Raw genomic sequence first — 26,742 nt, 5'->3', positions numbered from 1 at the left:
TATTAAAAGAAGATCAAACTACTTAAACAGTTAAATTAGTATTGTTGTTGTCTTAGATTTTAAAGTATTAACTCGTCATTTTTACTGAGAAAGTTGCACATACAGAAGACTCCCGTTACAATACATATAATCTATAAAGGTTCAATCACGGGGCTTGCTCCTTCTACCAAATATCCAGTATATACAAATCGGACTGAATATTTGATAGTGGGACCAAGCCCCTGTGCAATAATCAAAAGAACATTTCAAGCTGGAGAATAGTCCACATTTTGTTTGTTTATTTGTTTTGTTTTGATGTTTACACATTTTTTTCCCTTTAAGGCAGCTACTTCAGATACGTAATTCCAACCAGACGCTAGAAACATATCTAGTGTACTTCTATAGTGTACAGGACCGATACAAGTCCTTACGTTTATCAGACCACTTCAATAAATATTGTTATCTTGATAGAGAATAAAATTTATATTGTTGATAAGAAATTAAAAGTTTTTACCTTATACTAAATAACATGTAGCTACAATGTGAATACGTGAACGGGTAGGTTGACATTAAATCAACTCATAGAGCTCCATCCAGCTCTCAAGAGCACCACTATACAGGGTCATCCATCCATGGTAGGACACAGGTACGTGCTTTCCTTTTGTGAATTTCCTATTCATTGATATTTTTTAACTGATCGAACAAGAGATTCTTCTTAAGTATTTATATTCTTTTCCTCGTGCTTTGGGCTAATTTCATGCCTCACATGTACGTACATGTAAGTATGGCATACACGCTTATCACCTTGTTTACCTCAACCACGCAAAATGCGCTGTGAAAGGCAAATCTTTTATTGGGGCGTTTATATACTAGCATATTTTTATAAGTTTTTCGTTTTCTGTACTGTACTGAAAATTTCTCGCGAACTAACACTTTGACGTTGCGCACGGTGTTCAATACTGTGTTGCGAATATTGCTTAGTTTTTTTATAATTTTGCTCGAGTCCTCGACAGTAAACCAAAGTATGATCATCATATATCAACATATTTGATATTTTGCATAGATTTATATTTTTACTCTTACAAACGGTGCATTATGATTCTTAAATCGGATTCTGATACTGTCACCAAAATAGTTGAAAATGATTGTAGACGCGTAACCTAAATATTGCATAGAGAACAAATTTAGTTTTCTAACAAAAAACGAAATGCACGATATATACCCTAGCCAGCACTCCACAGTATTGTAGAACTGCCTAATTTTGGTCTCGTAATCTGATGCTTTGTAACATTTATCACTTTAAAAAATTGTCAAGCATCTGTAAATCTATATATCTAGAAATAGCTCAAGCTAAAGCCTTCAGGATGCAGTAAAAATTTTCTGGAAAAAAATTACCCACAGCATATAGGGTTACCATAGAAACCATGCAAAAGTATGCGAAAATTTGCAAAAAAGTTCATAAAATCAGGTTTAAAAATATCAAATTTCCCGCAAAATATCTGAAATTTTTATTTCAATCCCTGAAACTGTTCAAATTTTTCCCTTCAAAAACCCCTTCCTCATATGGGCATCGCCGGTTAGATTTTGAGCTATTTCACTTTGTAATCCACTTATTAAATTTAGCATGGTAAAAAATTGACTTACTTTCACTTTCACAATGAAGTCAAATTGTCATTGAAAAAAAGCCCCTTCAACATTGAAAATATATAAAACATTGCAAAATACTTTTAAAAGTCCCCTTTTTCAGAAAATGTTTTATCAACAATAGATTCTTCATTTTTAATCACTATAGCAACCACCTGTTTCCATTTATGTCATTTTTCATCCTAGCCAAAAGTGCGAAACTAAACTAAACTGTGGAGTGCTGGCCTAATTTCACAGGAAGCGACGCAAAAGTCTGCAATTTTCTCATATGTTAGAATCCATGGCGGTGTGCTTTGTTTTTAATTCTGTTTGATCACTTTCCAGATAGAGTTAGTGGTGTAGACGCTGTACATCATCGGGTAATTTTGCGATAAACGAACGGTAAACCACCCATAAAAATTATTATTTTATACACAGAAAAAAGAAGAGATGAAAATATTATAAATGCATCTAATATAGAACCGAGAACAAGAAAAATCAGGGAAATATAACCTAAATAACAAAAATTCTACCATTTTTACGAATTCTAAAGAAAATGTCCACCTTTATATTCCAACCAAGTCGAGCGGTCTCAATGGATTTTGTTATTTGTTTTCTCCGATTAATTGTTTTTATCCATCGTTGAATCGAAAATATTATTTAAAAAAAAAACGAATCCATTGTGAATTAAGGTGAAGATGAAGAAAACACCGGAATCTACATGGACTACTCACTAGGGTAAAGAAGACGCCAGAATCCTCTATGTACTAGTGTGAAATAATGTCGCCGGCAGAATCCTCCATGTACCAGGGTGAAATGATGTCGCAGGCAGAATCCTCCATATACCAGGGTGAAATGATGTCGCCGGCAGAATCCTCCATGTACCAGGGTGAAATGATGTCGCAGGCAGAATCCTACATGTACCAGGGTGAAATGATGTCGCCGGCAGAATCCTCCATATAATAGGGTGAAATGATGTCGCCGACAGAATCCTCTATGTACTAGGGTGAAATGATGTCGCCGACAGAATCCCCCATGTACATGTATTAGTGCGAAATGATGTCGCCGGCAGAATCCTCCATGTACTAGGGTGAAAAGATGTCGCCGACAGAATCCTCTATGTACTAGGGTGAAATGATGTCGCCGGCAGAATCCTCCATGTACTAGGGTGAAGTGAAGACATCGCCAGAATCCTCTATGTACTAGGGTGAAATGATGTCGCCGACAGAATCCTCTATGTACTAGGGTGAAATAAAGACGCCACTAGAATCGTCCATGAACTAGGATGAAAACGAAGACACAGCCAGAACCTTCATGAACCAGGGTGATATCCTTTATGCTCCAGGATGAAATGAATACACCGCCAGAATCTCCATGAATTATGGGAGAATTTAAAAGACTTCAGTATCTTCAATTGACTAGGGCCAAATGAAGACAATTGAGTCCTCCGTGGACTACAGTAGGGCGATACGAAAACACCAGAATCCTTCATTGACTAGGGCTAAATTAAAACACCAGAATGCTCCATGGATACGAGTGAAATGAAGACGTCGTAATCCTTCAAGTACTTTGTTTTAACTAGAGTAATGCTATTTTATCTAATATAGTATTTTATATTATTGAATAATAAATTACATCTTTCAAACACAATAAAAAAACTTGATCTGAACTAGAAATGTTCCTGATACATGTATCACAACCATAATTGATGCAGTGTCATTACTGATATCGATTTCCAGGTACTGGTATGTACACAAAAATGGTTGCGTAATCCAACACTTCCAGGAAATTATAATTGTTTCAGCAGAAAGATCAATTTGCAATATACAAGTATGTAACCGTGTGTATCGCGGCTTAATTATCAAACATTTTAAGGAAAATAGATAAATTGGTAACAAAACGATCAAAACGAAATAGAAATGGCGATGCAAATTTAAACATTTTCTCTATATTTTTTAATCCCTTCACGTCCAGACTCTTTTCTAAATGGATACTGTGACACTTCGAGACACCACCGAAGCTGAATCCATAGTATTCGAAGTCCTTGCGGCCCGACTAGGCTGGGCAGATCTAGGTCGTGAATATTTATATTTGTAACTTCTCACCCGGATCGACACTCTAAGGTCAGTTTTGTTATGTTGCAATTTAAAAGGACAAGTCGATATTAATAATCATCACGCGCACCTTCTAAAGCTTATCCAAAGCTTTACTTCTTACAAATAATTTTCCGAAAATAAACAGTTCTATTTAAATAATTTAGGATTTAGGGCAAAGTTGGTGACGTAAGATCAAAGGCAGATAGATTGACTAGCTGGAAACCGGTAAGATATCTGCATGAATCATTAATGTAAGCATCAGTTCATCGCCGATATATTGTACTAAAATGTCGCTTTGGTAGTCTTTTTTCACATTTTACTTTAAGTAAAAAGTGTTTAACACATTTTTAGTACAGTTTTGTTTTTGATTTTATGGGCTTTACATGTGGAATTCAAGCAATCCGGTCAACGCTTAGGTATGTATTTTTTACATTATTAAGTGTATTTTGTTTTTTTCCCTTTTTTTCATTTATCGACACGCATAGTTTCAATATGTTGGATGTACTTGTAGGAAGAACTCGATGTAGTGTGCTTCTAAAGAAAAATGGATTCAGTAACAATGACATTGTTCTGAAGAATATACCAGTTCTTGGTATACCTGGTATAAAGGTGAAGAATATACCAGTTTTTGGTATCATACCTGATATACAGGTGAAGAATATACCAGTTCTTGGTATACCTGGTATAAAGGTGAAGAATATACCAGTTCTTGGTATACCTAGTATATGGGTTGTTCCACAGTAATTTTTTTGTGACATTTGGGGCAACACGAGACTGAAAGCACAATAATCTCAAAAAGAAAGAAGAGAAAATCGATGATGTTTTTGTCATGCTGATTTGTTATATTATCGACTGTCTGTCCTTCCGTGTTATCGTTAGCTAAAACCTACAGGAATCAGAAGTTACTATGCAGTTTTGCGTGGTATCAAAATTTAAATGTGCGTTTTGGTGTTAAAGTGTTGTTTACATGTGAATTTTAGTGAAACAGCATTCGTGTCTAATCATTTCTTGAAAATCTTTTTTTTTTTTGGCTTTTTCCTTTAAATATGGAAGCACACACTTTCTTATTTTATGAACGTGTATATCTGTTTCCAGATTAACAGAAAGTTATATTCACTAAGAAGAAATTGGAAGTGGTTCAAATCGAACATAGACCTTCCGGTTTTTGTCTACTGGTTGCCATGGAGATAGAAGGAACTCTGAAGCGTAAAATCTCTATATTCCAAGGATTTAAAGATAGATGGTTTGTTTTGAAACAGGATGGAATTCTAAAACAATTCGAGGTAAAATATGTCTGGCGTTCTTGCAGGATTTAAATCTCTTGCATAATATTTGTTAAGTCATGTCCTCGACACAAGTGGTTTTAAACAAAACAATGGGATCTTAAAATGACTTCGATGACTCGAGATTATATTTATGTCATTACTATAGATCATGTATTGTCTTAAGATTACATTCTTCCTGTCGTGTCAAAGGAAGTCAGATATTGTCTTGTCATCATATCTAGATATCAATCATTAAAACGGGTATCCTCTAAATTTATTAGATTGTTGGACCGGAAAAAATCAAGGTTCAAAATATATTTTGCCAAGTAAGCTTAAAAATGATAGACTTGAGTTTCTTTATACCCATAAGTTGCTGATCAATGTTACGCCCGATATTGGAATATGCCCATTCCGGAATGGGACGCGTCCTGAATCGGAATTACGCGAGATTCCACGATATTCCGATTCAGGTCGTCCGATTCCGGAATGGGACAATCTCGTTTCTTAGATATTTCAGTGCATATTTCGAGATTTGTAATGGGAACACGCTAAATTAGCTCTTACACTACCTTTTTTCATTATTAATTAAAAAACTGCTATAGATCAACTCCTTATTTATCATTAAATCTCCCAAAAACTTTACATTTCAGTGATTTTTCTTTTTACACTTAATAATCAGCTGACCTTTCTAACCTTAGCGGGTATACCACCTTCTATATACTCTTTCATTTACTTATGTTACTTTTTATGTATTATTTTATTTATTTTTATTATACATATGTATACGTATATATGTGTTCTTTTTTGTGTTTATCTATTTTGCATGTCCGGTCTTTGTCCCTTGATTACATTGTTTTGATTCCGCTACAATGTTGCCTCCCTAAATTACTATTTTATTATACACTACATTAATACCATATATTTTATCTTATATTGTTTAATTTTGCTGCTATAGAAATATTTCTATTTGAATTTATTTCTTTAATAATTTAATTTTAAATTTTAGTTTTGGCTTGCCCGACAAGGGATACTATAATAACATTTTGAAAATGAATACTTATGTTAGTAAACCCACCTTTTTTCATCCCAACCAGTCTTTTTCTATTTCATTTATTTTTTAAGTTAATGTTTCAGCTTCGCGTTTCCTGGACAGGTGTAGAGATTTTCACCGCATGGATCGATAAACTGAACTAATGGACTAACTACCTTTAGTTTTCCTTTCCTCGTTTGTCTACCCCGGACTTGACTTTTTATGAGCAACTCGGCGGGTGTTTCTAGAAAAACAGAGGACGCTTACCCTACCGGTGCACCTGGTCCATGCTCTGCGATTGCTTACCGTGATATTACCGTGTGATCGTTTTTTTGAATATACTTACTTATAATGTATACTTTCGCACAGGTGGATTGTATTATTGTCTGGTCTTCGCACATATGGGATATCTACATATATATTAGTGCAATGGATATTTAGAACTTAAAGGGCCCATATGGTATACGGCTTTGTTTTAACACTATACGATCTACCCTTTATTGCATACACACCTCCAGACCTATATCGTAACCCTTCACAGACCATACTTGTAAGGATGGTTTAAATATATGATATACTGAACATGAACATTTAAAATCTGTATCGCAGGCTGTGTCAACCCTCGACCTGATATAGGAATCTCGAGTTGATACAGCATGTGATACCGATTTTGACGATATTCAGTATATATTATATGTCAGTGGAAAGATGAATTTATTTTTTGAATATCATCTTTTTCTAACTGAAATATTGTAATTTTTTCTACTATTTTGCAGTAATTAAAGGTCAAAGATCAATACCCTAATAGCCAGCTGCAAGTGAAATCGTTCAGGACGTGTCCCATTCCGGAATGGGAACATTCCGATTTCGACCGTAACACCTCCAAATACTTTACTTTTTGTAGATGTTGATATAAGTGGCTGACATTTTCATTCCGGTGGGGTTATTGTCTCTTTGACCTTTAGATCTATACACCATACATATTCTTGTTATATCTTGATTTGGACTGTGAAAACATGTTCACATCTTTTCTCATAGAATATGGTAACTTTTTTACAAAATTTCCTCTAGACGATGAAAAATCTACGTGTCCAGTTTCCTATTTTTCGGCCGCTCAATCTGATACATTTGGGCAGTCTCCCATTATAAGATGTACATGTACATGTATGTGTCTATGAAAACTTAATGTCCGTTTTCAATGAAATTTATGGGCTCCCGGACTGTTAATGAAATATGTTTGCCATTTCTTACTTATCACAACATGCCCGCCCATAGTACCTTAGGTAAAATCATTGTAGTTTAACTTTGATGAAGTAAAAAATACTCCTAGCTGCAGTGCCAAGTTAATTTGATAGCAGGACCAGGAAAAATAAATATTATATTGTACGTGTTTTTCTACTAACTCTTATTGGCAAATAAAAATAATATGTCTGTATCCTGCTACCATACATGCCCTATTTTTCTGTGTCTACCCTAAATATTTAATTGTCATTTTGGCTAAAGGACCCTGAAATTCTGGATTGTTTACAAATTAAATCAATGTAAAATGTAAAATAATCCCTCCCTGCCTACTTTTTTTTCTTGCTGGTAGCAGGAAACAAAACTATTATTTTTATGACCTGAAATTATAAACGGGAATAGTTTTCATTAATTTTTTCTGAAGTTTGATGTTCTAAAGGACAACATACTTGTACTCTGAACGAAAGAGCAATCAAGGGAACCAAGGTTATAGCGGTAATCGAAAGAATGTAATCCAAGGACAAAGACCAGACATGGAAAACTGACATACACAACAAAGAACATGAAGTAACTAAAATCATACATACAAAGTAACAAAAGCAAATAAGCCTTTGCATGCATCATATTTCTCGTATTCACTATATGTAAGTGAGAGAAAATTGCATTATCAGCCTTTAAGTTGCTGAGCCATAACACATTATAAAATAAGCTTTTTTATGAGACAAGATCGATGATCAGTCGAGCAAACCTTCCTCTGTATACACCATTAAAAAGACGCTCTATATGTAGGATCTTAAAATCTATACTCAACAACAGAAGACACGCGTGACTTTTTTTATTTCGATTGAATATAAAATTTATATACATAAATATTTTAATGAAATGACTTCAATGAACTGAGAATGATAATTCAACCTGAGGAATCAATCGTTTTCTTTTTTTTATTCTGTGAAGCGGATGTTTCGTAGTTTCAGTTTTGTTCCTCCTAAACTGACATTTTTCAACCGAAGCTTCAAAAATGGACATAATATGTGTTCTTTTTACCAAAGAATGAATATGTCTTTCTTAAACAGTTTGGTGATTCCTTTTTTTAAAGTGTTTTAATTCATGTTCCTTGAATTACCCTCCTCCATTTCCCAGTTTACACCCTTTCAATTTTAACGTACGTGCTAATGTTACGAATATTTTCAGTGGCGGATCCAGGGGGTCGGGGTGTCGATGGCCCCCTTAGAAAAATGCAATTTTTTAAAAAATTGTTGAAAAATTGATCAAGATACCCTCAGAATGCAAGATTTTATATAAAGATATTTTATATTTCAACATTTTCTTCGGGGTGCCCCTGAACCCCCTAGCAAATTCGGATCACTTCGTGATCCTCACCGGTGAGCCTGTCAAGAAATTTTTTATGCCCCCCTCCCTTACCTAAAAAACTGGATCCGCCACTGATTTTTTGAAAAATATTCTAAAATTTGAAATTGTGAAAGGAGTGGTGCGTTTTTGTTCTTTTGTCAATGCATTTGCCGTCGAAGTTAAGACAGTAATACTGTTTCACTACCGTGCAACCGATTCTGGAACAACTCATATGTTTTGCACGTATGCAAGAAATAAGGTTTCTTCAACAGCATATATATAATGTGGAATATTTAAAGCAAACCCCAGACCCCTTGCTAATAAAATAATGTGTGCCTTAAGTTGACGGCAACAGGTACGTTCGTTTTCACTGACATAGTGTGTCATGTATATAGCTTCTCATAGGTGTGGTGGGACTAAAAAAATAGATAGATTGGCATTCGTTCTCCCCTGGTGGACCGCCTGCACCCCCCTCTATGCTGAAATACGTGTATAAGATCCATGGATGAAGTGGGAAGTGGTAAGAACCAACACTTGTCCGTTGCATTTATCACATGCATATGGATCCAAAACGGGCGGAACAAGAAATCTATAAAATAGAAAGGGATCCTTTCAGTATATTTTTAAAAGTGTGGTTCAGGCTAAAATTTGCTCATTTCTGATTAATATTTTGTAATCAATTTTTTTTGTCATTTTTTTTTTTCAGAGTAGACCTAATGCTAAACAGCGAGCAAGATGGCAAATGAATGTTATTGTAAGTAATATTAGTTATTCACAAGTACTGCTGGATATCTTGTAGATATGTAATCGGTATCATGTCCTTTTGAATGCTATTGATATTATTAGAACGGTGTTCCGTTAAAACAATTTAGTCTTAAAACTGAAACAGTTTCAAGGGAAGCTATATGCTATGAATCGAATTACGTTTCTGATATTTGATTGCTTCGCATCTACGAAGAGGCTACTATTTTATCTGATTAATATAGCAGATATCTTGAATTTACATGTATATGATAGTGAAATATGATCTTGAGTTTGCGATTTAAATTTTGTTCATTGCTGGATTCTTACATTGTCTGTCTCTTTAAATATGTCCGATGAGCAGCATATATTAAGTCTTGAAAGTCATTCAGACTAAACCAAAATTATACCAGAACACAGTATATATACCACAGGGACGTAGTAGCGGCAGGAAGGTACGGCTGATGCTGTGACAATAGTATGCACTGATATTTCTCGTTAAAAATTAAAAAAAAAAGGTTTTTTTTCATTCGCGATCGGTCATGAATTAAAATAATCTTAAACATTGAAAGGCGTGCTATTCACCACATCACCACATGGCTTGATCCAGGGATCGGCCCCTTATCAATTTGCAAAATTTATGAAAATAGCGTATTTTTGTGTGTATATGCTCAGAATTCAGGATTTTGCAAGACCCCATGCCATAAAAAACCCCCAAGAGCTGGGGTACGGGCAGTCCCCCTTTTTTAGCCGATTCTCTGGATCCGCCACCGCGCCGTACCTGTGTACATTATAGTGCTAAGGTTTGCATTGTACGAAACATACAAAATAGTATACACAGTAGCACAATAGAAATTACCACAATAAACAGTCAAAGGAATTTACTTTAGAGCAATAAATTACCACGATGAAGTACTATTATGCATGAAGTCATCACAATGAGCATCAATATGCAATCTATTGACCTGATCTTACTGTCACATAGAATTTCTATGTAATAAGTAAATAACAGTTTTACAGTATACGGGTCTATTTGATTGAAAATGCAAACCTACATGTAGTTACAGACGAAGGTTTGAATCTTTAATGAAATATACCTCAATGTTCGGTTAATATCGTATTTCTGAAATCATATAACATTTTCTTACGTGACCAGCAATTTCAAATTACAAATTATTAAAAATGGATGACAGCGGCGGATCCAGGATTTCAAGTCACGGACGCAATAATAATTAAAAGGCAAACACATTTTTGGTGTATTATTTGTAAAATTTCATCCCAAAAAAGAATTTCTCCCATTTGTTTTTCTTGGGGGTGGGGGGTTGGTCCTACTCCGTCTCCATCTGGATCCACCGCTGTATGAAATAACCCTATTCCATTTAGCTTGCAGACGTAGAGTTGAAAGCAGATGGCCTTAGATTCAATGTTATATCCACTGAAGGACAGAAGATTAAACTGAAAGGTACAATATATATAGTATGTCTCTGTAAACTGAAAACAGGCATTGCATGCTTACACAACATCATCTGACTTCCTAAGAGGCCTGCCTCCTGTATCATTGCATAGGTAGAAACAACACTACCTCCTACTGCCTCTTGAATCATCGGGCATGTATAAACTGCACTGCCTTCTGTATCATTGGGTAGGTTAAAACGGCACTGTTTCCTGTTTTATCGCACAGGAATAAACTGCATTTTCATGCAGGTATGAACTGCAGGCTGAAACGAAAAACATACAGCACAAAGGAACAAAATGATTACACCGAAAACAAGCAACACGAGCTTAATAAAACCATAGTTTACTAAGATAAAGTGCACCGTTAGGGTAAGTAGTTACTGTCTGTAGCATGATACTCCCTACGCGACTTGTTGGAGATCAAGTCCAGTGATTAGGAAGGAATTTTGTTGACATAGGAACTCTTTGGTAATATTGGACACGGAAACTTCATAAGAGTATATCAGATAATGGTGACGACCATAGAATTTTTATTTAATGAATATTCCCTGTTAGACTGGTTTTAATGTCGTCAGAATGATTTAATAGACTTGAATGGATTGTGTCCAAATTAGTAAAAATTAATTTATGTCAAACCAAACAAAAACTTCATTGTTTTATTCTTTTTTCGTACTATGTAGTTTGTTTGTTGGGGTTTAACGTCCGAATATCAATATTTCAGCTATATTCAGACGACAATACAAAGTTATATTTTCGTGTTTTCATTTTCTTATCATTGTTTTTGTTTTTTGTTAACATAAATTTGAATACTTTTAACGATAAATATTTTTGTCGTTTACATTGGATGCTATGTATTGAGTTGTGTGTAAAATACGTACACCTAGTGGTATAAATAGAATCTGTAGTCCTTTCACAAAAAAATCGTAAGTGCAAAATTTGTTGTAAGGAGTAATCAAGGGAACCAAGATTCTAGCGGATACTTAAAGAATGTAATCCAGGTACAAAGCCCAGACATGGAAAACAGACAAACACAACAAAGAACATAAAGTAAATAAAATAATACATACATGGTAACAAAAGTAAATGAGCAACTCAGATTCCACTAAGAACTTGGAGCATGGACCAGGTGCACAGGTAGGGTAAGCGTCATCTGCTTTTCTAGAAAAGTCAAGTCCGGGGTTGACGAAAGAGAAAAGGAAAACTCTGAAACGTTGAACAAATCAGTTTTCATGATGCAGATGGATACACCGTAACGACCCACGAGTTCATGATGACGAAAGGTATGGCGTCATAAAAGATAAAAGTATGTTTTTTTGTTAAAATAATTTATCAGCGTATGTCTTGTCTGCAGCACTGACAACGGGGGACAGAGAGAAATGGACTTCTACCTTCCGTGCTATTAATAAGAAACATTTTCCTGTAAGTAAGACTGTAACGTCCGTACGTCTGTACGTTTACTAAGCCCTGGTATTGCAAAACTTGAAAGTTCCTCTAATTCGTGTCTGGGATCGGCATAAACTTCTTGACAACTTCAACTAATTTCGGAAAGTTTTATATCATTACAAAAGAGTTTTCTCGTGTCCTACAAGTATTGGGTACTGAAAATAAAGTAACTGAGATTGTGGCCCAAAATATGTAAAATTATTCTACATGTATATAGCTAAAAATACTATATAGCAAAAATGGTTTGCTATTCATAAATTTAACACAATCTTGTAACTAATTCTGTACTAATTTTTATAAATATAATCCTTGTTAGTTAGTCTTTTAAATGTTTCAATGAAAGTTCTACCATACTAGGCGGATCCGAAAAAAGGGGGAAGGGCTTTATCAGTTTGCAATATTATGAAAATAGCATGTTTGTGTGTATAAATGCATACATCAATATGACTGTGTTTATCAAGGATTTTTTTGTGGGCCGGCTGTCCCTTCCTTTATGCGATTCTCTGAGTCCGCTACTGTTAACTGATGAGTAGGATCAAGCTTTTATATACATATATACACGAGAAGAAACTTTGTGAATATTTAGGTGACGTGTTATATAGGATCCGCTACTGTTAACTGACGAGTAGGATCAAGCTTTTATATACATGTATACACGAGAAGATACTTTGTGAATATTTAGGTGACGTGTTAGGTTATGTCAATAATTGTCTTTTCATGTGAACCTTTTTTTTCAATGAAGGCGGAGTACTGGAATAAACATTTTTGAAATCCAAATATTGATTTCAAAGCACACAAACAAGATCGGATAAATATGATCTTGAATGGTTCCTGAATGAAAGAAATTTCTCAAGCACAACTTAATTTGTAATTTTGAACTCAATTTTGTAAAACGTTGTATAGTAATTAAAGAATACAACCTATTTTAATGACCTTGTCTTTGTTGTTTTATTTATCAGCACAACATACTGTCAATGACTGTGTAATAATGAGTGTTAACTGAGATCTTTTATTAACTTCTAACTTTTCTTCTAATTTTAGTACATCTACCCGTCTGAGGAGATAGAGGGAAGTCAATCAGCTGAACCTGGTCAGTTTTCTGGGTTTTAAATGGGCAGAAGAGGGTGCTCATGATTTATATAGAGTGTATTGTAGTTTTCTACGAAATCTAACCGATTTTCTCCCAGACTGAAAAGCGTGCTCGCTAGCCGAGGAGATCGTGTATCAACATTTGGTGTTATTTATATTACCACTTTGACATAACATATGTACGTGTTATCCTTGGGCAGTGAATACAGTATTTTTTTCCCTGTTGCGGTTACATTTGCACCGCCAACTACCAATCTTTCGTTCCCTGAAGTATCCCGAAGGTACATTTCATCCGAATCTCACATAAAGGCAGAAATTGGGGTAGTAGAAGATTTATTTATTAAGAATATGGCTTCAGATTTCGTTTGAAGAAGAGGAAGCGGAATTGGGATCGTGTGGAACGACAGGTGCAACGCAGTACCCAACGCAGTACCCAACGCAGTCGAAATTCAAATGACTAAATACGAAGCAAAGGAAACTTAGGCAGAAATAGCTAACAACATAAAAATCGACAAACAAAAAGTAGAACGCTAAATATAAATGAACAAGCTAGCCGTCATAGAAACCAGGCTTTCAAGCCAAGTGTACCAGTAGGGGGGAAGCTTCCGTTTTCTTCCTCCAAGCATTGGACGTTTTCTTGCGTCTGGTATTGCAGAAAAGAGAATAACTATGAATAAATCTGACCTGGTAGCTTTTATTTACATAAAGTACACAAAAGCGAATTCAGATATTCTCAAAAATTCAGAGGGGGCCCTGACTGGCCTAAGAGGCCGCCTGGCTCGGTGATTTCCTATATAATCAACCAAATTTTTCTGACCTACATGTAAGCCCCTCCTTGGGGATCCGCCTATGGTACAATGTGTCAATTTGTTATACTATTGATCAATATACATTTACTCTTCTTCTTATGTCCTGATTTAAATTTCCAGAGAAGGCCCAGAAACCGAGAATAAGTTTTGGGGAATCCATCGAGTCACAACATGTATTCCCGGAGAACAACGATGCAGGGAAAGGGGATGATGATTTTGCAAGATATAGTAATCAACAGGAACCGGAAGTGCCCCAGATATCAGCCGAAGATATCAGTAAAAAATTTAAAGAGATGACCATTGTTTCTAAGAGGTACGATGTATTCATTCTTCGTCTGTATATTTGTTTGTATTCATGTCCCCCTGTTGTGATTATAAAACTTATCTCATAACAGTCATGTAGATTGCATGTTTACTTTAGACCTGTGTATGCGTTCTTCCGTCCGTCAGTCTGACGCCAAGGATTGCAATTAACTTCATGTAACTACCTTTTAAGAATTAACTTTTATTTTTTATCTGTTAAAAGTTCTGTTTACATCAAAAACCGGCATGGAAGACATTAATACATTACGTTATTAATACGATTTTTGGTCTGACTGTATGCTTTTTACAGGAAACAGCACTTACTGGTTGCTGCAATAGACTTTGGGTCAGCTTATTCTGGATGTGCCTTTTCTACAAAGTCTGATTTTATTAGACAACCTCTCTGTGTACATCTCATGAAACTAGGAAAAGCTGGCCTGGAATCTTCAAAGGTACAATTTATGCGCCCGTGTTTTTTCATTCTTTTCATATCTCATATATTGAATGATTTCTTTCTCAAGAAAATATTCAATAAAAGTACTTTTCTTATAATTTTTAAACTGGACAATAGACACTTTCGTGTTAATCGATGAGCATGCGTGACGTATACTTCCGAGAGATAGTGCAAATAATTTTCCTCTCTGAGATGTATATTGAGCATGCTCCACGCAGGCTCATACTTAGACTTACACTCAGTTGACACGAAAGGGTCTATACCACATCTGAGAACTTAAATAGCAAGTTCAACAGTCCTGATTTTATGATAAAAAGATATAAAAAAATAACTTGTAGGTACCAACTGTGCTCCTCTTGAAACCGAACAAAGAATTTGCAGCTTTTGGATGCGAAGCTGAAAACCAGTACACAGAACTCCTTCAAAATGACCCTGATGATGCCCGGAAGTATTATTACTTCAGCAAGTTTAAAATGCAGCTGTATAAGAATCAGGTAAATATTTAAAAACTCGATTTATTTTGTGGACAGATACACCTGATTTGTGAAGGTGTGTAGGAAGGGTCACATTCAAGGCATATAACTCTTTTAAAAGTGTTTTTTATTATGTGAAGGACATTTGAGTTGACATATACCACAACAGTATCAGTATACAGACATATTTTGAAGATATTAATCTTTTACCTTAGAATAGAGCAGCGTACTTGTACATGTTTGCCATAAGTGTGATGTTAAATAATCTGCATTCATTTTAATCTCCTCTGCAGACAGGTAACCGCTTCCTGAATTATTACCGTAGGTATCACAACGCTCGCTTAAAGTCTGTTGTGCAGGTGTAAAAAAAAAACCAAGGCAGGAACACTATTCAATACAAATTCAGGAATCAGTTTACGTTGTACTGTACTTATTTAGTAGTGTTGCAGACTTGAAAAGGTGAATATACCCTCAGTGTAGTCCATTTTGCTTTTAAAAATTGGTTGAAACCAATTTATGTAGATTTTAATTATCTTTTCAGGGCCTTAGCAAAGCTATGATGCTGAAAGATATCACGGGTGAGAAAGAAATGAAAGCTGTAGATGTTTTCGCCTACTGTATCGAATACATTAAGGACACCATGTTCAGACGAGCCCGAGAGCAGGTTCAAGAACTACAGGAAGAGGATGTGCATTGGGTCCTTACCGTACCAGCCATTTGGGACGAGGCGGCAAGGCAGTTCATGATAGACGCTGCTGAGAAGGTAACTGTTTATTGCTTCCCTGTCGGAGCATTTCTAGACGGTAATGTGTCTGCTGATTATGATATTTAAAATTTTGACATGAACTACCCAGTTCTTGTATTATCTAATTATAATGCAATACATGTATAAATGACCTCCTGCCATATCAGACTATAAAAATCTAGCCGAATATTTTCTCCGTTAATGTTCTTCCCAGCTCAAAATCTGAGACCAATACATATACAGATAAGAATGTCAAACATTTTTATTCATTATTTCGATACAATAAACTGAAACATTCTAGTTTTCATACTTTGCATACTTCATAGTAAGTTTCTTTATTTTCTTATAAAAGAGGACAGAAAGGGAAAAGGACGTTAGTATAGTGGCATTTTAGAATGTTACAGTCCATAATGAAAATATTGACTATTGTACGTAGTTCTAAAAAATATCTGACCCTGCATAGAACTCTATATTAATACTCAAACTGCATTTTATCCTAGGCTGGAATTGACCCAGAACGACTAACATTAGCATTGGAACCCGAAGCCGCCGCTCTGTGTTGTAGGCATCTGGAATTACAGAAAAAAGAGGAGGGGAAACATGCTTTACTGAAATCCTTTGAGACGGGATCTAGATTTCTGGTTGTGGACCTTGGAGGTAAGTACATTATAAAACAAACTTACACGATGCATTCGAGAACTTACCAAAAACTATGCCTCGACAAACTTACCGATATAACGATGCCCTCGACTAACTTACCGAGAACGATGCAGTCGACAAACTTACTGAAAACGAAGCACTCTACAAACTCACAGAAAACGATGCCTCCAACAAACTTACCAGAACGATGCACATGACAAACTTAATATCATTACCACCCGGAATCCATATAGCACTGTTTCGACGCTCTATCAACTTCGCTAATACCCACTTCACATGCACGAACCTTTCTTACGAATCCTTACGAATCTCCAAAATTTACAAGGTTTTTAAAATACAAAAACGAATCCTTGCGAATTAAGCTACTATCATTGGTTTTGACTACATGTACGAACAATCACTTTACGATATACTAAGAATGAATGCGTTTGGGATAAGAGTTTGATTCATTGCGATTAAATGCGATCAATTTACGAATGCACACGATATTGTTAAGAATAATTGCCAGTGAAATGCGAATTGTTACGATCTGGTCGAATCTTTTACCAATAGTTAATGAATATTTTAAGATAACCTAATGAGTTTTTTTTTACGAATACTGTGGTTTGGTTACGAGTGTTTTACGAACGGTAATGATATTTCAATAGAGCTGCATTGTGTCATATAAATTCAGTTGAACATTTCACATGTACGTCAATATTATACAAAAAAATTCTTTCGACCTCTTCGCCCACTGGCACGACAACTTAAGTCTCATCGTCCTGGGCAAAGTATTCGTATATATTCGCAAAGTGCTCGCGTTGGAATTTGTGCTTTCGTGCTTACGATCAGTTGACGATGCCTTACGAATGGTTGAGTGGTTTGCGAGCTATCTACGAATAAAATAATAAAAAGAACTCGTGAACATTCGTGTAAACATTTTGAATCTGTCAAAAAGATTTCATGTCCTTTTGCGAATCGATACGGTGTTTACGAATGTCTACGAGTTGTTCATAGTTATTTACGAATGCCGACGAGTTCAATACGAATGCTTGCGAATGACAAAGAAATGAAAAAAATGATGCATGTATGTGAAGGAGGTATTAAGGAGTACCCCGCTTTCACAGCAAATGTAACTAGTATTTGAATCTAGTACCCGTAATAGGAAGTAATCATCGCCTCATACATTTTTGTACCATTCTGGTTTGAACAGAGCTGATTCGTGTACCATTCTGGTTTGAACAGGGCTGACTTTTGTATACACAAAGGGTTTCAAAATCAAATGTTAAAATAGATAACTTTTTGATTTTACATTTCGTAATTGATTTGAATACAAAATCGAATCATGTGACAGTGAAACTGAGCCTATATTCAATTGCCTTCAAGGAAACGCCTACATATAAAATTACCTTTGCGCTCAGTCAGCTTTACATGATTCACTTTCTAAAGTAAAAATCTTTCAGGCGGTACCGTTGATATTACATCTAACGAGGTTCTAGCAACCGGACAGCTGAAGGAGATTCACAGCGCCTCGGGTGGTCCATGGGGAGGTAATACGATAAATGAAGCTGTTTGGGAATTTTTTGAAAATGTCTTTGGGAAGTCTGCAGTGGAAAACTTCATTAAAGAAAATAAAGATGATTATTTAGACCTGGCAAGGGCTGTTGAAATAAAGAAGCGTAATGTCTTAGAAGAGAAGATTGTTTTTGAAATACCAATATCTCTTCTGCGGGAGGCGAAAAAGGTGTATTTAGAATCAAACGGGATATCTTCTATTTACGGCGATAGAGTTCGCTTAGTGAAAAATAAACTCAGAGTACTAGGTCAACTAGTACGGGATATTTTCATAAATGGTACTCAAACAGTGATTGGCTATGTTAAAAACTTGCTTCATAAACCGGAACTTTCAGGAGTTTCTACAATTTTGTTGGTTGGGGGATATGCGTCTTGCGATTTGCTTAAAGAGTCAATGAAGAAAACATTTTCAAACCTGACAGTGATTTGTCCTCTTGAACCGGATGTAATTGTCTTAAAAGGTGCAGTTATGATGGGACACATGGACACGCCAATCGTCGGACGAATAGCAAAAGTGCATTACGGGATTGCAATAGTTGCGTGTGTACGAAAATTTAATGACTTGGATAGATCGTTCAAACCTTTGACCTCCGGGGAAGAAGAGTTCTATACAATAATTAGAAAGGGACAACCTATTAAGGTCAACGAGGTCGTCTCCGAGTATAATTTTCCAATAACTTTTCAGCAGGATGAAGCAGTTATTAATATTTACGCATCGGATGATATCGAACCGCCTAAAAGAATAACTAGGGATAACTGCCGAAAGATAGGCAATATCCGAATAAAACTTCCACGGTTCCGAAGAGCAACACAGTTGAAGGTCGGAATTTCGAACAACGAAACTGAATTCAAAGTAGTTGCTAGAGACGAACATACAGGGAAATGTTTCGCTGGCGTTTGCCGATTTTTGAATTAAATTGTTTTTGGTAGCGAAACGAACCCACTAATGATACATGTAGGTAACACTCCACTGATGCAACCCACAGTCTTTAAGTTGCTTTACTGAGATATTTTATGAGGTTTGTCTCCCCTCTTTCTGAACTGTAGGGGAATTCCCGTTTTGTGTTTTGCTTGATGTTTTCTAGAAGCCTATGTCGCACTGCAAGTTATCATCTTCACATGATATTTTCTTAGCTATTACTGTATAGATACAGCATTTAGATAATTTACAGTTCTCTTCAAATTAACCTTATGTAGAAGCTCCATAACACACTGAGTTTAGTGAAATTAGCACTAGGTCGGACCAAAGTGACAGTAGTTGTTTATAGCCTGTACAACATTTATCTATGAAGTAGGTTTTCAGCCGAACTGCATGTAGTCGTTATTATCAAAATGTAAAGGGAATGAAGGGCTAGCAGATAAAGACATAGTGTACCTTGTAACATACATGTGTAGATTGCCGCTTTTCCAAGCAATGTTAGCGTTACCTGATATTTAAGATATATTTTAGCTGTATCACTTAATGCCCTCACCTTTAGGCGTCATGTGCGTTACCTTTAATTTTAGTTGCTGCTAAAATTGTTGCTTCTAAATGTAGATGATAAATGTACTTCTTTTTACTGAAATAAAATAATCTTATTAAGAATTAGTTCTAAGACCAGTAGCGTCTCTGTGTTTAAGAGTAGACGGTATATGCCGCTCCACTCTACCTCTGTATGTCCTTTGAATACCATCAGTATACTATCTGTATGCCAGTTTATTCCATTAATCTTGATACTGTCTGTGCGCCCTCTTTAAAACTTCTGTACAAAATCTACATGCCCTCTTTATAGGCTCTGTGTACTCTCTACACACCATCTTCATGGCCTCTGTGTACTCTCTACATGCCCTCTTTATAGCCTCTGTGTACTCTCTACATGCCCTCTTTATAGCCTCTGTGTACTCTCTACATGTCCTCTTTATAGCCTCTGTGTACTTCCTACATGCCCTCTTTATAGCCTCTGTGTACTCTCTACACACCATCTTCATGGCCTCTGTGTACTCTCTACATACCCTCTTTGTACTCTCTACATACCATATTTACAGCCCCTTTTTACAGCCTCTGTGTACTCTCTACACACCATCTTCATGGCCTCTGTGTACTCTCTACATACCTTCTTTATAGCTCTTTGTACTCTCTACATGCCATCTTTACAGCCTCTTTGTACTCTCTACATGTCCTCTTTATAGCCTCTGTGTACTATCTACATGCCCTCTTTATAGCCTCTTTGTACTCTCTACATACCATCTTTACAGCCTCTTTGTACTCTCTACATGTCCTCTTTATAGCCTCTGTGTACTCTACATGCCCTCTTTATAGCCTCTGTGCACTCTCTACATGTCCTCTTTATAACCTCTGTACACTCTACATGTCCTCTTTATATCCTCTGTGTACTCTCTACACACCATCTTCATGGCCTCTGTGTACTCTCTACACACCATCTTCATGGCCTCTGTGTACTCTCTACATACCTTCTTTATAGCTCTTTGTACTCTCTACATGCCATCTTTACAGCCTCTTTGTACTCTCTACATGTCCTCTTTATAGCCTCTGTGTACTATCTACATGCCCTCTTTATAGCCTCTTTGTACTCTCTACATACCATCTTTACAGCCTCTTTGTACTCTCTACATGTCCTCTTTATAGCCTCTGTGTACTCTACATGCCCTCTTTATAGCCTCTGTGCACTCTCTACATGTCCTCTTTATAACCTCTGTACACTCTACATGTCCTCTTTATATCCTCTGTGTACTCTACATGCCCTCTTTATAGCTTCTGTGTACTCTCTACATGCCCACTTTATAGCCTCTGCGTACTTCCTACATGCCCACTTCATAGCCCTTGTGCACTCTTTCCATGCCCTCTTATTACCTGCTTTAAACCGTCTGTTTATATTTGGTAAGCGTCTTGGCATATGATTTTTTTCTCTTCTTCGTTCTTCCGTCATTCCGCGACGAGCAGTTATCCGGATATTTTTTTCAGATATTGAACTGATTTTTTAATGCAGGTGTACATGTACATATCAATGAGTTACAGATCAAGTTTGTCAAAAGTTTTATCCTGGTTCGTTGATTTTTGATGAAGTTGCGCCCCTTTAATTTAGAAAAAAAATACTGTTACCACCAGGTTTCCAGATTTTCTTAACGCTTGGATATTTTTTAGCAGATGTACTATGGCGCGAGTTAAAGATTTGTTCCGGTTCGTTGATTTTCGTGTAATAATGCTCCTTTGGATTTGGAAAAAATCTTTTTATTTTGTTTTCCATACTTTTCTAAATGACTGAAGTTTGGTATGTATTGATGAGTAACACACCGAGGTTGAGTTCAATTTCAGTTCACCTTTTACGATGACATTTGTTACAACAGTGTAAATTTCATGTACATATCGTAAAACAATATGTCAACTATTGCTTCGACAAAAGGTAGAGCCGTTTAGAGGCTTAAAACAGTATTATCTGCTTTATTCCATTCATTTTCGGGATTATTTATTCAAAAACAACAAAGAATACATGTATCAGTAGCCCGTAAATACTTTGAATATTGAAATTGACGACCGTGTCACTCCGTGACTCGGTTGAATGCCACCATTTACAATGACAATTTCGGACTTTTTGATATTTGTTTTGTAAGTGGTCCGATTTTGCACATAGATGAATTCTGGAAAAACAGTGTTTAATCCTAAGTATAATTCTCTGAAATATATTATTCCGACACAGTCAGTATTGAGTTCACTTTGACATCACGTGACATTCATGATTTTTAACCATGGCAACCTAACCGATGTAACTTACAACATCGCATTTTATTGGACAAATGTGAAAGCAACCGTAAAAGTTGAGGCTCCATTGGGGGCATTGTTGTCCGGAATATTTTCACTTTTATGTAATGATAATTGGAAATAGTTTGGAAATAATTGAACCAATAATATAATTGAAATACGAAACACAGTGCAGTGATCACACAGTTCACCAAATAAAATCTTAACCAGATTTGGGTATTAACAAAGCGAGGATAGGCGTCGGCTATCTTTTTGAGTCGCAGATATTTTTAGCGACTGGTTGTACTCATACATGTAACTTCAGTATTTAATATTCGCATATTTTTTGCATTGAACATTACCCATTTTCGATTAAGGCACAGGGGCTCGTTACAAGACTATATAGGTCACATACAATAGCACGACCCCGATATCTATGAATATTCAATGCCAGTTTTTTTTTTATTTTGGTTCCTAATCTGGTTCCCTGGTCAACATCATAAGCAACCCAAAGATGTCGCTACAACGTTCCTCTGTTAAAAAAATTCATACACATCTCTATGTGTGTTTTTTTTTTGCTTGTGTGAGAACGGGAAGTTAACATCAAAAGATGAAATGATCGGGTAGCAATGAATTTATGTAATATTTCTCAGTTTCCGATTCAAACACAAATGTTCGTTACAATTGACTATATATACACGTAGGTCATATATATATTCAGGACCCCGATATCTATATATAGCCATTGTCAGTTTAATCTGGTTCCGAGTAATTGAAAACATTCGGGTCATCACGGCTATGAAAGAGTGCGCAATCATATCAAAGGAACCAAGATTTTATCGGAAGTCACCCGACTTTTGAGCATATCGCATTCGTGTCATTTCGGTTGTTGAAAGTAAGCCAAAATCACTGAAAAAGAATATTTGACGATTAACGACTTTAAAGACTTCAGTCTTTAATTTAAAGACTCTACTTGTTTTCTTGTAGACTCTCTTTCAGTAAAATTGATACCCGAAATCGAAATTGCTTTTCATAATTCATAATTGCAATTTCATGATTATTATTTTCATCTCGAACTTGACGCGTCTTCACAATGATCAAGATCAATTTTGAAGGGCATCTTGTCTGTATAGTATGAGTCGACATTCTTCACCTTTAGAATCTTTTGCCCCTGACGATGTCCGTAATGTTTTGGGTCTCACTTTCTATATTTTCATGGGATTTATTTGTGTATCATTTGTAATTAGTTCCCTTTCACTTTTTTTGGCTTTCATCCACTGAACATGTGTATATCAGAACTATTGAGGGATGGGGGTATGATCGGGATTCAACAGATAATGTAATAGTAATTCTAAAACATAGTTGATACCGTCTCTTTTAATGACTGAAAAACATGATGACATAAAACAACTCTTCAACAAAGAAATTAAAGTGTAAACATAAAAAATACTATCTTTAAACAATATAAATGCACTATATAAAAAAAGCAATATTTATAAATGCAAAAAGATTAATATGAAAAAATGTGTGATTTTTTTACCATTTAATTTAAAGCTTTCATTCAACACACTGGTTGTACGTACATTCGTAACCTCTCGGACATTTAACTCCATTGCACTACTAAGTAGTTGCGATATATCAAACCCTCTCAAACCTTTGGATAAAGTCTCTCAGGTTTGAGCACGAAAATACTTAAAATTGCATTTGACATGAAATAAGCTTACATTTGTAACCACTAGAAACATAACAACAATAAATGCAATTTGTATCACAAACTGATAAAACAAAATGAGTCGGAGAATAGAAAAATAAATATTCTGATTTATTCGAAATGACTTTAAAAATTTTGATTTTGTTCTAATTGTGCGCGCGTATATTGAAAAAAGTCAACATTGCGCATAACTTATCATAAAAATGCCATAAGGATACTAGAAAACATTACAAGTGAAGATACCACAGTTTTAACTTAATAAACGACAAGTCGGTCGCTTAGACTGTCAATTTCACACATTGTTCTAATGCATTGCAGGAATCCCTTTGGTAACAGGGTCATGGGTCATTGGCCCTAAAATCCAAAAATGATCTAAAAAGGTAGAAATGAATAGGTCAATGGCCCATTTTTGTGTGAAAATAATGCATTATTCATACTACATGTATTGGTCTATTCTAATATTTGAAATCACACGTTTCATGTCACGAGAATGGGTCATGAACAATATGAGAAAATTAAAGAGTAATCTCTGCTGCATAGTACCTCAGCACAAAAGAATTTTAGAGTACTTCTCTGTCTATAAGGTGTGACACATGAAAAAAAAGCGGAGATACAACTGCATTGTCAAAGTATTTATACCTGAAAACCTCCAGAAATAACCACCAGAAATAACCATCAAAGTGTTTGTAACGTTTTGCCTTCAGATATTGATAAGTCAAGTTTAGTTTAAATGCACTATGGAAAAATGGCGGAAAATTTTCCCGTAATTTTGCCCTATATAAGCAGGTAAAAAAATATCTGTTACTAATGCTTCAGAATAAATTTTAATTGCTTTTCGGTTGTTTTCTAGATGTATTGATATTTTTAAGCTAAAAAATAAATATAGAAAAGTGATTCGACAACCATTGCCTGATTCTTAAACAGAATTGTACCTAAAATTATATGTAATTTGGACAATAAATGTGATCCCATAACGTTTGCAATTTTTTAAAATATCCCGCATCCGTAACGCAAAACATTAATAATATTTGTTTGATAACTTTCCACATTTGAGCAGAATTATTATTGAATTAATACATGTATAGTTAGGCCGAAAAAAAAATAGGTGCGTTTCTGGTTTCCCTACCTACCATAATTTTTGGCTGCCTATCCTAGCTTTTTTATTGGCTAACTTTTGATAAACATTTGATTTTATTGCCAAATAAAAGAATGTTTTTAATGCCAATGCAATAAAGGTGAAAACACGTTTTAAAAGCAAACTGATATTTCAATTTTATCAACATAAAAGATAAAACATGACCTTTTAGACTTTAGTTTTTCAAATCTTTCAATAAAAAGAAAAAAAAATCCAGCTAGCAAACATACAAAGAAGCAAATTAGAAACAAACAAAAAAATGTATTGTCTACGGCACCCGGTATTCCCAGGCGGTCACCCATCCAAGTATTAACCGGGCTCGACGTTGCCTAACTTCGGTGATCAGACGAGAACCGGTGCTTTCAACGTGATATGGTCGTAGACACTAGTTTGTAAAATAAGCACATATAAAGCTTCGAATTACCGGAAGTTGGTTTTTTTTTTCTGGGACAGACATATTTAAAAAAGCTATATAAAATAACAACATGTCCTACCTACTAGCCTGTTTGTTTGGAGAAAGAAACCAGAAAGGCATATACTTTTTGTTATTTGGGCTTAGCATGGTTAGTGTACATGTATTCAATATTACTTCTCAGCTACTATTGTTTTCCTTTAGAACAAAATGAAGTTTGTTTCCCCTTGCCCTATCTATGAAAATTTAGCCTAGTACCAAAATAACACCTTACCCTACCTATTAAAATTTAGCCTGGTACCCAAATAACTATTTGTTTCCATTCCATAGCTGGCAAGAATTTTTTTGAATTAATTTTCAAAGCAACATTTTCCACATGAACTTTGTGCCACACAATATTTTCCCTACCTATCAAAAGCTAGGCGCTACCGTCGGCTTAGGGGAAATGAAGTTTGTTTCCCCTTAACCTACCTATGAAAATTTAGCCTAGTACCCAAATAACTAATTGTTTCCATTACGTAGCTGGCAAAAGTTTTTTTAAATTAATTTTCAAAGCAACATTTTTCACTTCTTTACAAAACCACATGAACTTTGTGCCACACAATATTTTACCTACCTATCAAAAGCTAGGAGCTACGGTCGGGTTAGGGGAAACAAACATTTTTAAAGTGTGGCCCTATATCATTCGTATATTTTATATTGTGTATACTACATGCACATGTATATAGTTTGATGAAACGACAGTCCACTAATAACTCTGCTGAGCTGAACTTCACTATGGGGCGGAAATAAACGGCTCTATCACTAAATTTGTCTTTAAAACTTGCATATCTTTACGGTCTCATTACACTTGCATATCAAACAAAACTCTCATTTGCCAACATTTTCTTGAATTCTGGTGATATTGTTCCGTTACTGCCCCTGAAGTTTACATAGTTTCTGTCCGGGGGTTTAGGAACTGTTCCGTTGTTGATTTGGAATTGTCGGTCTTGGTACAACTCTCACACATTACGGATTACTTCTCCGGTTATAGCACAGCCACAGTTGTTGGAAATTACTTGTAGAACAAATATTCCGTCATATCGTAGATGTGCACTGATGAAACGACAGTCCACTAATAACTCTGCTGAGCTGAACTTCACTATGGGGGGGAAATAAATGGCTCTATCACTAAATTTGTCTTTAAAACTTGCATATCTTTTCAGTCTCATTACACTTGCATATCAAACAAAACTCTCATTTGCCAACATTTTCTTGAATTCTGGTGATATTGTTCCGTTACTGCCTCTGAAGTTGACATAGTTTCTGTCCGGGGGTTTAGGAACTGTTCCGTTGTTGATTTGGAATTGTCGGTCTCGGTACAACTCCCACAAATTACGGATTACTTCTCCGGTTATAGCACAGCCACAGTTGTTGGAAATTACTTGTAGAACAAATATT

General features: G+C 35.6%; 1 protein-coding gene, 1 long non-coding RNA gene and 1 other non-coding gene across 13 annotated transcripts; 1 reads left to right on the top strand and 2 right to left on the bottom strand.

The window, feature by feature from the left end:
* On the top strand, window positions 1-22,006 carry LOC148599174 (heat shock 70 kDa protein 12A-like). Of its 11 annotated transcripts, none has more exons than XM_088558904.1 (14): window positions 1-625; window positions 3,342-3,432; window positions 3,863-3,923; window positions 4,794-4,981; window positions 9,289-9,336; window positions 10,707-10,785; window positions 12,130-12,197; window positions 13,263-13,311; window positions 14,240-14,432; window positions 14,733-14,874; window positions 15,215-15,370; window positions 15,891-16,112; window positions 16,595-16,751; window positions 18,197-22,006. In XM_088558904.1, exons 4-14 carry the CDS (start codon window positions 4,880-4,882, stop codon window positions 19,222-19,224), a joined length of 2,244 nt encoding a protein of 747 aa, XP_088415030.1. In that variant the 5' UTR covers window positions 1-625; window positions 3,342-3,432; window positions 3,863-3,923; window positions 4,794-4,879; the 3' UTR covers window positions 19,225-22,006. The 11 variants fall into 11 exon arrangements, with proteins under 11 accessions (XP_088415030.1, XP_088415029.1, XP_088415024.1 ...); XM_088558902.1 differs by lacking the exon at window positions 1-625 and adding an exon at window positions 1,868-2,004; XM_088558903.1 differs by lacking the exon at window positions 3,342-3,432.
* Window positions 10-1,986, bottom strand: LOC148599175 (uncharacterized). Its single transcript, XR_015918060.1, has 2 exons — window positions 1,849-1,986; window positions 10-1,202 (listed from the first exon to the last, which is right to left on the bottom strand). It is a non-coding gene; the product is annotated as an uncharacterized LOC148599175 (long non-coding RNA).
* A 3,149-nt stretch (window positions 22,007-25,155) lies between the features above and the next one.
* LOC148599173 (5S ribosomal RNA) lies at window positions 25,156-25,274 on the bottom strand. Its single transcript, XR_015918289.1, has one exon. It is a non-coding gene; the product is annotated as a 5S ribosomal RNA (ribosomal RNA).
* Window positions 25,275-26,742: the final 1,468 nt, after the last annotated feature.

The sequence above is a fragment of the Perna viridis genome, chromosome 13, assembly GCF_037379345.1.
Source record: "Perna viridis isolate PV_CMFRI_1.1 ecotype Kerala chromosome 13, ASM3737934v1, whole genome shotgun sequence".
NCBI classification, from domain to species: Eukaryota; Metazoa; Mollusca; class Bivalvia; order Mytilida; family Mytilidae; genus Perna; species Perna viridis.
Note: the sequence above shows the minus strand (reverse complement) of the source record. Positions and strands in the feature narration are given on the sequence as shown.